The following is a 13,792-nucleotide window of genomic DNA, read 5'->3' as shown; positions in this document are numbered from 1 at the left end:
ATATTCCCTGAATATCGTTTCCAAATTGAAAACTGATACCAAGTCTCTTCCAAATATGAGGGCTGCATCAGCCTTAAATTACCACTACCACTGTGTCACTATCATACTATAGGAAAGGCATAATTCTTGGAAAACCACTAGACAGAAAATAAATAGGCTAGAAGTATGGCCTCTGGAGCTTTGTGATGACTCTTGTGATGATTACAAAAATCTTTTACAGCAGAACACCTTATGTGACACCCATCCTTTGCAACACCACACCACCCAAGGTTAAGTTGGCTGATTTCACCTGCTGCAGTCTTTGAGAAAACCTGGCATGGAGATCAGAATAGTTGAACCTGTACTAAAGGTTGCATGGTTTCCTTGATGGCCATGGCATGTTTTTTGCTCTGGTTGTTCCTAATTTAATGTACTGGTTTTTAAAAATTTTTGTTAAGTCTGTCTGAGTTGCATTTAGCAAAATATTTAGTAAGATGGGTGAAAATGGATGTGTCAGTTGAAATCAATAAGTTTCCCTTCCTGATGTCAAAGTGCAACTCTTCGGGTGGGAATCAAGTAGCAACTGTGCCACTCTCTCTGCACAATCATCAGTGTTATTTTGGGTATTTTTTCCTCCCTGCCAAAACAATCAAACAAGAATTATGAGGCAAGGCAGTGGCTGCAATGCCAAGTTTTCTACTTCTATACTGTCCAACAACATAGCTATTCCATGGTCCCTCTTCTTTATCATTTAGGAAACAGCAGGGAAATATTTGTATACTGGCCAATCCTGCATCAGAAGGTCATGGATGGTGTGACCTGTCGTCCCCCGCCCCCAGTGCCTTAAATAACTCACATCAACTATGCTCATATAAACACGAAACCCTAATCACATTTTTGGCTCAGCATGACACCTGAACATCACATCACATCAAAATTTAGCAGGCAAGTTTACCGGGTAAGGAGTGGGCGGGGAGGGTTCCCATGGGCCATGTGGGTGGTGCAGGCACTTGTGTTTCTGCGCAGCCTGGATTAATTGTTTTGAGGGGGGTGCTCTTGAGGTGAGATTTCTCTGCAGCCCACCAAAATTTTCTCACGGCCCACCGGTTGGCGACTGCTGCTTTAATACACAAAGGTGTTAACTTTCCTCCCAGGACTTATGCCCTTTCCGAGTACTGTAACTGGTGACCAAAAACAAACCTGCTTTCAAATATGCCCTTCTTTAGAAGAAGCTCTCTTTAAACTTCACACCATGAACATGTTGATTTATAGCAGTGTTTTTCAACCTTGGCAAATTTAAGATGTGTGGACCTCAACTCCCAGAATTCCTTAGACAGTATGGCTAGCTGGGGAATTCTGGGAGTTGGCATCCACACATCTTAAAGTTGTCAAGGATGAAAAGCACTGTGTATTCTTGGTTTGTGGAGTGACATTTAAAAGCTTCAAATGGGAGGTTGTGGCACTCAAAATGTGTTGTGTGCGTGTGTTAATTATGTGACATTTGATCTCAGTGAGCCATTTAAGAATCTGAGTCCCTTTCCCGAAAAATAAAAATATTGAACTTGGCTTACAGCACAAAGAACAGTGAAAATTGATATTTATAGCACATTTTAAAGGATATACTCCTCCCCTTAGAATACTTGTAACTTGGCATGATTAACAATAATTAATGACATGTATAGCACTTATTAATGTACCAAGTTGGTACATTCTCTATCTGTATCTTTGCCCACATATAACAGCATGCTAAAATTCCAAGGCTATTTTTACATGGGTAAAATAACAGTTAAACCACCCAGTCACCAGATGACATTTGAACTCTGAATTTGGAAGCCTGAAAGTTAGAACACCATCAATTTTACAATTTGCCTGGCTGGCCTATGTGACACGACTGAGATAAATTGATTACAATTGACCAAACATGTCTCCTACTGTTTTATTCCTTTAAAACCAAGGAGAGTTAGCAGATGTCATTCTATTCACAAACAACACTGGTAGATGTTGCAAGGGCAATCCATGTTTGACAATTTCTACAACTAAGCACACATTTTTCCCTCTTATCTGAATCAATGTAAACAATTCTGAATGTTCAGTATAATGGTCCTTACAAATTATGGAAGACCAATGTGGAGACTTAAGATTGTACAGAGTTATAAGCTGTAAACCATAAACCACAGCCCTAATTGTAATTTAATCAATAAACATGTTCAAAACTTGGCTTTTCACAAGGCTTAACCCCAGTTTGAGTTAGGGCTAATGACAGAGAACATGGTTTACCTGAAGGAATGTACCAATTCAATCATTTATTATCTCCTGTTTGTTGTATCACTGGAGTTTGGAGAAAAACTCATCTAAAAACATGGAAAACTTCAGTCAATGAACAGAGGCCAGAAGTGAGCAACGATTTGGCATCCAAGGTCCACATCTGATTGTATATCATAGAAAATTTCAGATGTCTATGAGACCACAGGAAAAAGGTTAGAATTTCCACCCTACTGTTTGCATGGGGCTGTGATTTGGGATAGTTAATTTTTACACAAGTAGGTGTGATAAGTATTTCAGAAGCTTAACATGTATTTCAGCAGGAAATAGCATAGCTGCAATTTCTGCTATTAACAAAATTAACACAAAAAAATTAAAGTCCCTTTGCTTTCTTCTTAGCCATCCCAAGCATAATTCTGTATTTAACAACTTAAAATATGGAATTGTATCTTAAAGGATGGAACACTGTATCCAAGTTTATTTTTTAAAAGTAGTTATAAAGTCAACTGAAAATGTAGCAACACCAAAGTCTTAGGTTTGGGCTTTGCCTACTTCTGTGTAGGGGCTAGAAATGCTGTGGCTGACACACTCTGAAGCAGACTGACTTACATAACATCTCCCGGTCTTATGCAACAAGGTGGCACTGCAGATACTTCTCCAGAGCGCCTCAAAGGAAAATAAAAGGACATAAACAAAATAAATTGAATCGTGCAAAAGCAAAATTCCAAAATCATTGATATATCTCCCCATAATGTATTCAGGATCAGAAAATAAATTTTCCATATGGGAATCCTAAGTGTTCTCTCTGTGTATATCTTATACAGTATTTATATCTCAGTTAATTAAGCACTGTAAAACCCATAGGGATTAAGGCATGATACGTTGATGGCTGATGCTTTTAACACATTTATTGGAGATTTGTAGCATGACTGCTAAATGAATGTTTAAATAGTCCTTTCTTTTTACCTTTCCATTTCAAATTGTTTCCATTAGACCTCTTATAATACTGATACACAACCTTTAAAAAAAAGGTTATACACAGAGATCTCTTTTCTTGATGTTTGGCAAAAAAAAAAAAAAAACCCTACACTCATTCACTTGCTGCTAGGTGTGCATAAGGCTGGAAACGTAAAATAGATTTAGTGACTGTTTTGACTGGTAAAGGTGTTAACAGTATATTCCACTGGGAAAATACAGTATAATTTGAGAGTGAGAGTGGTACAGTGATTAAGGTGTTGGATGAGGACAAGGAAGACTAGATTTAAGTCTAGCTTAAGACATGGACTCTCACTTGTCAGCATCAAACAGTTTTCTAATTGGGCTGTTCTTCCAAGAGACAACTAGAAGAAAGGAGCACTGTGTATGCCTCCTAAATCTAAGGCAGGATATAAATCAAAGCAGCAAGCTGGCTGTCTTATTTATAAGAACCAAAGGAGGCCTGAGTGAAGCAGTGGGCTTCACCATTCTCTTGAAGCAGTTATCTCACACTTCCTTCCACGAGTAATAGTTCTAACCTACATTTTAGTAAAAATATACGTCTGTAAGAGCAACCCAGTAAAACTTTAAGAGCCATTGGCTGGATTTACAAAACTCAGGACTAACCCTTGGTTAGTTTGTGACTCCACCTGCTGTGTGTGGATCCAGCCAAGAGTGGTTATCTAATGGTTCAATATATGTTGAGCAAAGCCACACAATTGGAACAATTCAGGAAACCATGGTTTAGCTAGCTACAGGTAAGCATGTTGTGAAACCACTTTAACTTCTGGATTCAGGTTCAAATCTTCATTCAACCAGTGGCTTTTCGTCAGTCTCAGGGTTGTCACTGTAAAGATAATAAGGATAATAATAATAAAAAAATAGAAGTATAAGCTGCTTCGATGCTTTTAAGGAATACTGTAGAATACTCATATGCTTAAAAAAAAGCAACCAAAACTTCTCCATTGCAGCAGGCAGGAAGGAGGTGTAGAGATGACATCCATGTCAGGAAATTCCAAACTTCCAGAATCCTGCTTCTCAAGTGCAGCCACAGAATTGCAACAGAAAGAAGAGGCACCAATTCCTCTCCAGTTTATCTAAAAAGATCTCCTGCACCACAACAGAAGAAATTGTGCACTAAACTGGCCAGATGTCTGAGGCCATGAATTCACATGATTTTCCCAAAAGGAGATGAATCTACCGCGTCTGAAAAAGCAGGCATTTGATAAAAGATCGCCGCTTGCCTTCTCTCTTTTCCTAAAACAAGTGTGGTTTTTAATCTTCTCTTTCCCCCGTTTTCTCTCTTCCACCTCCCGCCATTTTCCTTTCATCTGCTGGCTTTGTTTCTAAGGCCTAGAGATAAATGATTCCAAGTCTCGCCAGCCGCGTCTTCTCCTACAGCAACCCTCCAAGGCGTTATTCCTGACGATACCAACCCCCATCACCACCCCCGCAATGTGCGTTTCCAAGACAGGCGAGGAAACCGAGAGCAACAGAAGAAACCCGTTCATATGACTGGGATCAACCGTTCCTTCGGCTCGCAACCGGTCCCTCTTGGAGTCTCCTCCCCGCCGCTTGGAGGTCAGCCCATCTTCCTCCACCCTCCCTCCCCTTTAGGGTCCATCTGTTGGGCTTTTCAGCAACCCTTCTCCTCTAGCGCCTGGCTCACGCGAGCCCCTCCCTCCCCGCCTTGCGAATCTTCCCCGGCCGTCACCTAGGAAACTAGCCGATACCGTGTAAATAGGCACCCTGAAAAAGCAACGCAGCCGGTAACAAAGAAGCAATAAAGGAGCCGAGCTTCTCAAATGAGACTAAGAGAAAGAAAAGAGAGGGAGGGAGCGAGCGAAGGAAGGGAGAGGGGGAAAAAAAACACAACCCAGACTAGCTCAGTTTGTCCTCTCCACCCCTTTTGATGCAGATGCTGGAAGCGAAGCCTCTCGCCGCCTTCTAGACAGAATTCGCAGCAATTTGAACCAAGAGAGACCAGATAATGCAGATGGAACGTAACCGCGGTTTTCTGTTTTCCTTTTTGTTTTCTCCCAGTGAAGAAAATCAACAGGCTCCAAAGTGCATTTTACAAGCGCCTGGTTGTTAATGGATTTATCCAGATTACGTTTCGGTTCGGGAGTGCCACATATTCACAAAAGGGGTCGGTTTTCTTCCACTAGAGCTCTGCCGACTGCCTGCCCGCGTTCCCTAAAGGACGATAAGCCATGCTTGTTGGCACTCTGCATGTCTGCCAAAAAAAAAAAAAAAAAGCAAGCAGCTTTAGGGAAATATAGAAAGTGAATAATTCATCGAATTGAAACAGCGTGTTCCCTCCCCTTTCTAAAAAGAGAGGGGAGGGGGGGGGAAGATGAGAATACAAGAAACGCGTTTTGCACGAATGGCTTTCCGTCCGGAGATCCATATTCCCGGAGCAGACGAAAGTGGAGAAAGGAATTGTATCTGAAAGAATACCGCGGGGGGAGAGATGGCAATGAGGAAGGAAGGAGGAGTTTGATGTTAAAAAAACAAAACAAAAACGCCTTGTGGTGAATTTTGCCCGCTAGAAATGAAATATTCCTTGACCGAATGCCATCTTGCTAAAAATACTAGAATGCTGGCAGGGGAAGGGGGCTTTGGGGTCTGAATAGCGGCAAATGCATAAATCTGCACTCATCACACAATGAAACGCGAGGGGGGAGAAGAGGAGAGAAAAAGTACATGCCATTAATCTCGAATTTTTCACCTTCCACTCCCAAACAGCCCACCGGCTTCTTAACATTTCCGGGGGAATATATGTAATTCGCTCGACCCCCTTGGTATGTGCTTTGCAAGCAACGAAGCGAGAGATGTTTTTTTCCCCGACGTTTCCTATGGCTCCACTGTAGTGATTTAAACCCAAGGGGTAGAAGCGGCAACTCAGCAAGGATTAAGCAGTTAAGCGCATCTGCTCGCTCTGGCATGGATGGGGTTGCGGGGAAATGAGAAACTCTTGCTAGGATCCGGCTGCTTCTTTCTCTTAAGACGAGCCCTCCTTCTCCTCCCCTCTTTCGAAATCCGGAATCTTGCAATTGTCATACAATACAAACCATCATGGCTCCGACAAGCAACCTATAAAACGATTTAGATTTGAGCTCCGTCGAGTTGGAAGTCTTTTTCACTTACACGTGGATGCTATTTAGGCACACAAGGAGAAACCGACATTCCTACGGTACTAGCTTCCTCATTAAAAAAAGAAAAAAAGGTTTCGCATTTTCGGCAGTTTCCCAAAAAAGATTGAAATCAGAACTAATCAGGCAGCGAAATTTAATTAGAGCTGTAGGCTCCTCACATTCCCCCCCCTCACTCCGTATTGTTGGGGGAAGGGATTAAGCGTTGTACCGCCAAGGTAACAGCGGCAGCTGCTTTAAGCATTTTTCACATCTGGCCTACAGACCTCATAATTTTCAATTCATGATCTCCCTTAGCGAAACTCTATCTACGTGGTTTAAATACTTTCCAAATTGAGAGAATTGAACAATTGCAACCAATTAAAGGGGGGAAAGGACCAACCCTCCCTACCTGTTGATATTTTTTTTGGGGGGGGGGAAGAAGCTGGTGTGGGCAGGGGGAGGAATAGAGGGGGCGGCAGCGGGGGCGAGAAAATGAAATCACAAACGGACACAAGTCAAACCATTGTCTCTAACTTAACAGGGGTGGGGAGGGGGAAGAGACTCAAGACAGCAAACAGAGGCTACCAACCCTGAAGTCAAAATCTTCCCCTCTCCCCTTTATTTTTTTTATATATTTTTTTTTACGGAGCATTTGGCAGGGGGCAGTAAACACCGTGTATCTTTCGATTTTTCTTTTTAGCAAGAAATCAGAGCACAAGTCTTTATGCCACTAATTTATTTATGTTCTTCGGAGCATTAATTATCAGTCCAAGGCCGAATTCAAATTATTGCAATCGCAGCTCCATTGTTCGCTCCAATTGGAGGCCCCGCCCTCTCTTTTGTCTGGCGGGGCGTTGATTGGTGGACGGCGGGTGGGGGCTGCCGTCAGTGCTTGGGAAGCCCATTCATCTGTGCACTTGGGCGTTGGACTCCGCATCTTATTAGCGACCAGGGAGATTTCTCCATTTTCCCCTTGTCTACAGTACGGCTACAAATCTGGGATTTTTTTTTATTACTTCTCCTTTTTTTTTTGTACTAAACTTGGGCTTCTGATATTTTTGCTCGACTATTTTCCTGCCTTTTTTAAAATCCCCCTTTCTTCCTCTGCTGCTGTCTTTTTTTTGACCTCTCCAGCTTTATTAAAACAAACAAAAAAAGGAGTGCATATATTTAAACATATTCGGCTCTCTTCTCTTTTTCCCCCCCTCCTCCCCCACTGGTGTGTGAGAGTGTGTGTGCGCGCGCGCGCCTGTGTGTATATCGCTGCTCTTCAGGCTGCTGGTCGCCCAGCATTTTATACGAACGAACCTACCGTGTTCTTTGTTTGCCTTCTTTTGGATCTGCCGAGTTTCTTTGTTGAATAAACCAGCATGGGCGCCCAGTTCTCGAAGAACGCTGCAAAAGGCGAAACTACTGTTGCTGAAAAACCCGGAGAAGCGGTAGCTGCATCTCCTTCCAAGGCGAACGGGCAGGTAAGAAGAGGAGCGGCTAATGGATTTGTTACTGATTTCTGGGCTGAGTGCAATGCTTATTCTGCTTCTCCCTTTCTTTTTCCGGGGTGGGGGTGGGGTGGGGGGGGGGCAGGCGAATGGCTTTCCAACCGATCACAACTCTCTTTTTAAAAATAGTGGCTGTTTATGGCATCGTGTTTATGTGGGATTTTATTTTTTGAACCGGTTGCATGTGTATAATGCGGTGGTAAGGAGGGGAGGGGGAGACAATGCGAGATGCTTGTCTGCTGTATGGTGTCTTCTTCCGAGTTGGTCTCCGCAGGAAGGCTTAATTTACCACCATTCTTTCTTTTTTCTTTTTGGCTTGTATATGCTTTGGTGGTCGGATTGAATGTGGCCTCCCGCGGTTTCCTGTACTTTTAACAGGCTGTGTGTCGGCGTGTCCCCCCCCCATCCCCGCCTTTGGCGCCTTAAGGGAGATCTAGTTGATGGTGATAGAGCTGCCGGAGATCTAGTTGATGGTGATAGAGCTGCCGGAGATACCTGAAAAGCAAGATTGAGATTAGGGGCGCTGGAGAGTTGTCCGCGTTATAGAGGAAGGGGCTGTCGTGCATAAATTTTGTCCTTCTCCATCTTGCTTGGCTGGCTTTGCTCGTAGCTTACTGCTTGGGCTGTGGTGGCCTCTTCTGCATTCCCTTTCGCTGGGGCCCTCTTAACGCAGATGCTCTTCGGCGACTTTAGGATGAGAATGCGGGGAGGCGTTTGCGTGTGTGAAACGTAAATGGGTATACTTCTTGGGGAACTGGCCCGCGTGAATCCCTTCGCCGCGGCTTGAACCTGGGATAGCGGTGTGTGTGTGTGGGGGTGTCTTACGAGGGTGTTGTAATCCGCCCCGTATTTATCCAGGCGCTTTGTGCTCCTTCCAGTAGTGTGTCTAAGAGGCATGGGGACTCGTCCCACCCGTGCTGTCGGCCGGTGCCAGCTTGGCCCGCGATATGCCACCCTGTAGTTGCTCCAGAAAGAAACCTTTGAGGCGCGTTCAAGCCCCAGAGCCAGAGCGAGCAACAGATGTGATCGGGTGAGTGGCTGGAAAGCGCCTCTTGCCTCGATTAAACCGAGGCGGAAAAAGGAAGGCTGCCCGTTTTCTGCTTTGGAACTGAGGAAGGCGAGAGGAGAGGAAAGAAAAGAAAACGGGCTTGAGTAGATAGAAGCGGACTGGGGAAGCTTTGTTCGCTCATTGGAGCCGGTTCTGGCCGAGCTCGCTCCTCCCTCAGCCTTGTTTCCTGGGCTGTCCCACCGTCGGCCTCGAGGAGTGCAAGACGGAGCCACAGTGCCCTCTAGAGGCCGACGCTCGCTTGGTGGCGGCGGCTTGGATCTGTGGAGGGAGAAAAGAAAGAAGGGAAGAGCGGAACGAGGGCCGTGCGATGCGTCTGGAGAATGATGACGCGGGCTTCTTGCCGCGTAGCGCCCCTTAAGAGAGTAGCTAGGGGAAAGGCGCGGGGGGGGCGTGGCTTGGCTCGGCTCTGGATGGCGTGTTCTTCGCAGCCTTTGGCGACACGTCATGCGCTTTGCCTCCCAAGAAAGCCGCGGGAAGGTCTGGGGCAACGTGCCCACCAATTTGTGACTTGATCTTGCTCCGCCTCTCTCCTAACAGCTTGTAAGCCTTGGCTGGTTTTTATTTTGTTTTGCTTTGTTCTTTGGGTGCCTTCAAGTCAATCATGAATCCTGACAACAAGTCACTACAATTTTCTTGGCCTTTTTTTTTTTTGGGGGGATTATTTACCATTGGTTTTTTTTCCTAGGGCGGAGAAACAGCGACTGGCCCAAAGTCGCCCAGCTGGTTTTCAGCCCAAGGCAGGACTAGAACTCACAGTCTCTGGTTCTTTTTTTTTTTTTTTTTTAAGCCTGGTGTTTTACCCACTAGACCGAAGCGAGGCTGCTGTAGATGGGGCTGTTCCACTTTTGCTTTGGAGAAGTGCCAGGCAATGTTCCACCCCCCACCCCCTTGGTCCTTCTGGATTGGACTTCAACCTCCCAGAATTTCCCCCTTGGGCTTCTTCCAGAGCTTCTGGGAGATGAAGGCTCCAACCAGAGGCTGCCATGCACTGGGTCTTAAGAGAGCGTGCCCTCCAATAATACAGTCATTTTCCTCTTCCAGGAGAACGGCCACGTGAAGGTGAACGGCGATGCCTCCCCAGCAGCTGCAGAGGCTGTCAAGGAGGAAGTCCAAGCAAACGGCAGTGCACCAGCGGAGGAGTCGGTCAAGGAAGAGCAGAGCCCATCCGAGGCTGCCTCCGAAAAGGAGACTGCCGAAGCGGAGAGCACAGAGCCCGCCTCGCCTGTGGAAGGGGAGACCTCCTCCAAGACCGAGGAGGGAGCAACCCCGTCTTCCAGTAATGAGACCCCGAAAAAAAAAAAGAAGCGCTTTTCCTTCAAGAAGTCTTTTAAGCTAAGTGGCTTTTCTTTTAAAAAGAACAAAAAGGAGTCTGGGGAAGGAGCAGAGAACGACGCTGCAGCAGCTTCGGAAGGGGGGAAAGCTGACACGGCGGCGGCCGATGCAGAGCCTGGGGGCAACGAGGAGGCCAAGGCTTCCCAGGAGGTGTCACCTTCAGCCCCTGCCAGCAGCACAGAGGACGCCAAAGAGGAGACCGGGGGTTCCCAGGAAGCTCAGTTGGAAGAGACTGCCCCAGAGAAGCCTGCAGGAGAAGAGGCCAAGGCTCCTGAAGAGCAGAAGCCAGAGGAGAAACCAGAAGAGGTGCCAGCGGCTCAGGTCCCAAGCGCTACCACCGAAGCCACCTCAACTGAGCCAGAGGCAGCCAAAGCAGAGGAGCCAGTGGCAGCGGCGGCGGCAGCAGCTCCTTCACAGGAAGCTGCCTCTGAGTCTAGTCCAGAAGCTCCACCCACCGAGTCGGCGGAGTAAAACAAGGCAATGAAAAGAATGGCAATTTTGAGATGATTGAACTTTTCTTCCCCCCTGTTTGTTTGTTTGGAGTGGTGCCAGGTACTGGTTTTGGAGAACTTGTCTACAACCAGGGATTGGTTTAAAAGATGTCTCTCTTTTCTCTTTCTCTCTCTTTCTCTCTCTCTCTCTCTCTCTCGTCTCTATCCACAGATCCCATCTCAAATCATTCTGTTACCACCATTCCAACTCGGTAGAGGAGAGACTAAATGCCTCCCTTTGCCTTGTTCCTCCTTTTTTTTTTTACATCAGTATTAATGTTTATTGCATACTTCGCATCTTTATTCAAAATGTAAACTTTTTTTCTTTTGTCAATCTATGGACATGCCCATATATGAAGGAGATGGAGGAGTCAATAAGGGATAGCAAATGAAGTGATGGGTTCACAATGGGGAATTAGTGGTGCAGATAATTTGCCAAGAAAATGTGCCACAGGAAATAAGGGGTTAGTCTTTTTTTAAAAAAAGAAAGTTATTACAATGTATTTTGTGAGGCAGATGTTCTATAAGGTTTACAACACTACAAGTCTTGATTAAGAAAGAAAAAAATCCAATACTCAGATTTAAAAAAAAATCATAGTCTTAGGAAATTCATTTAAACCATAGGAACTTTCACTTATCTCATGTTAGCTGTACCAGTCAGTGATTAAGTAGAAATACAAGTTGTATAGGCTTTATTGTTTATTGCTGGTTTATGACCTTAATAAAGTGTAATTATGTATTACCAGCAGGGTGTTTTTAACTGTGACTATTGTATAAAAACAAATCTTGATATCCAGAAGCACATTAAGTTTGCAACTTTTTGCCACCCTGCCCATTTTTTTTTTTTTGTAAAATTGCAGTAATCTTGGACCTTTAAAAAAAACAAAAGCCACACACTATTTTAAACTCAACCAAGCTGTGATAAGTGGAATGGTTACTGTTTATACTGTGGTATGTTTTTGATGACAGCAGACAATGCTTTCTTTTTCCAGTTGTCTTTGAAAATAAAAAGAAAACAATTTCAGATGCAATGGTTTTTGTGTAGCATCATGTCTATCATGTTTTTTGTAAATACTGGAGAAGCTTTGACCAATTTGACTTAGAGATGGAATGTAACTTTGCTTACAAAATTGCTATTAAATTCCTGCTTAAGGTGTTCTAATTTTCTGTGAGCACACTAAAAGCGAAAAAATAAATGTGAATAAAATGTAGAATTTGGCTGTGTTTCTTTTTCTGGATACTCTTGGTAGCTTAGTTGATTACTTGTATTGTTTAAATTTGTATAAAAAAGGCACTTGTTTGCCCCTTAACATTACTCTCAATTTCTGTAGTATAGATTGCATGGCCTCCTGGCCCTATTAAAACTTATATCTGTAGACAGAAGATCTTTAAGGCCTTCTAAATAGATGTGTGAATTGGATTTTAAACTGGCCGTGCCAGTGTGGACACTTGATTGGCTAATTCTGAGTTCTGGGGAGAAACTAGATTAAAAGACCAAATGTGTTCACAACATGTTTGCACCAGTTGACTTCAGCTAGAATGGGTATGTATGTAATCAAATCCTTAAGGATCGCCTTAGTATATTAGTTATTTCTTAGCTTGAGTTGACTTGACACTTTAGCTGTGGTTATTTGGAATGTCTTGGGGCTGAACCTGAGTTTTCCAACAGGGACACCAGAATTCAGGTGTCAAGACAGCAAAAGGTCCAATCTTACATGCAAGTTCTTAACCATTTTCAACATTACTTCAGTGCCTAACTTGAACACAACCTTTTCTGGAAGTTTGGGCTAGAGTAAAAAAAAAGTGTTTGTTCTACCAAATGAATGAGCAATACTTTTTGTATATTACTCCCAACTATACATTAACAAAAATTGCTATATTTGTCTATAAAAGTCACTTGGTGCTTGCCTTTTAACTGTTTAGACATTTGGGCTAATTTCCACCTTGCTGCTCAGGGCAAAACAGGCCTTAATAAAACAGTAGTAGGCTTTTGTAAAAACAAATAATGGAGTATTAATGTTATTGGAGGATGGACATTGATTCAAAGAAGCATTGTTCCTTGGTTTATAGATGAAATTTAGTGTTACATTTAACTTCCCTTCCCTCTGTTTTCAGCTGTAACTTGCTTTAGAAGCAATTACACTTATTTTATGAGCGAGTGGCACATTAGCACCTTGTTCCCTGAAAAACGAAATCTGGGCTGAATGAGGTTCAATGGATTCCATTCCGAATACATACTCTTACTCAGCTATCCATATTTTTTTTGCTTGTATATATACTCTGGTCACCCTGGTATTTCTCTGTAGTGTTAGAAATGTATTGACTATTATGCTTTAAATGGCCATGGGATGAAATAAATGGATGTAAAATCTTCCATACCAGTGTCATTTTTGGACTCCATCTGTGAGACACTTTTCTAATCATAATTCTTGATAAGTATTGATGTGGTTGTACACCTGATCTGTGACTCTTGGCCCATCGTGTGTTTTTAAGTCATTAAAAAAATAATAAAACTAGCTGTCATTTACATCTGCATACAGAGTGATTTAAATGGAATTATTTTTTGTCCCTCTACCCAAGTTGGTTTGGCTGGGCCAAAAGTAGGACACAGTCCAATTTATGCATTGCAAATGGTGGGGTTGTGTCCTGAGGGATATACCAAGGAGTCATCATTTGCTGCAACTGTGTAGAGTAGGGCTGTCAAACTTGTGGGCCGGATGCGCCACACGCTGGCCACGCCCATGACCAGTTTAGCGAAGAGGGAAAAGTCGTGATACATCATGTGATGCCACGAGTTTGACACCCCGAGTGCAGAGTAACATTTAGGTTTGGATTTGTCTATGTAGAATATGTGGTCTTAAAGCTCTTAGAGCTGAATGCAAGTTGCAATTTTTTTTTTTTTTTTTAAGATGACTTATTGCTGTTGTGCCAAATTCTTAAAAAGTAACCTCAAATTCTACTAATTTGCTTTGCATATTTTTTCTTGGAAAGACATAGATTAAGTGCATACATAATACAGAAAGTAATTTATGCAAAGCCATGTCATGC

The 13,792-nt window shown here is 43.5% G+C and overlaps 1 protein-coding gene and 1 long non-coding RNA gene across 2 annotated transcripts; one reads left to right on the top strand and one right to left on the bottom strand.

The window, feature by feature from the left end:
- Positions 1-1,206: 1,206 nt before the first annotated feature.
- LOC148132925 (uncharacterized) lies at positions 1,207-6,186 on the bottom strand. The gene is made up of 2 exons (XR_015750866.1): positions 4,950-6,186; positions 1,207-4,063 (listed from the first exon to the last, which is right to left on the bottom strand). It is a non-coding gene; the product is annotated as an uncharacterized LOC148132925 (long non-coding RNA).
- Positions 6,187-7,266: 1,080 nt separating this feature from the next.
- On the top strand, positions 7,267-13,118 carry MARCKS (myristoylated alanine rich protein kinase C substrate). Its single transcript, XM_026666699.2, has 2 exons — positions 7,267-7,825; positions 9,963-13,118. The coding sequence occupies exons 1-2, from the start codon at positions 7,724-7,726 to the stop codon at positions 10,722-10,724; spliced, it is 864 nt and encodes a 287-aa protein (XP_026522484.1). The 5' UTR covers positions 7,267-7,723; the 3' UTR covers positions 10,725-13,118.
- Positions 13,119-13,792: the final 674 nt, after the last annotated feature.

This window comes from Notechis scutatus, chromosome 1 (assembly GCF_049901735.1).
Source record: "Notechis scutatus isolate UNSWTSFEM ecotype Mainland chromosome 1, rNotScu1.2, whole genome shotgun sequence".
Lineage (NCBI taxonomy): Eukaryota > Metazoa > Chordata > Lepidosauria > Squamata > Elapidae > Notechis > Notechis scutatus.
Note: the sequence above shows the minus strand (reverse complement) of the source record. Positions and strands in the feature narration are given on the sequence as shown.

Coding starts and splice junctions, on each gene's coding strand:
- MARCKS (XM_026666699.2), top strand. CDS start 7,724: ATGGGCGCCCAGTTCTCGAAGAACGCTGCAAAAGGCGAAACTACTGTT. Junction 7,826..9,962: donor CTTCCAAGGCGAACGGGCAG/GTAAGAAGAGGA, acceptor TTCCTCTTCCAG/GAGAACGGCCACGTGAAGGT.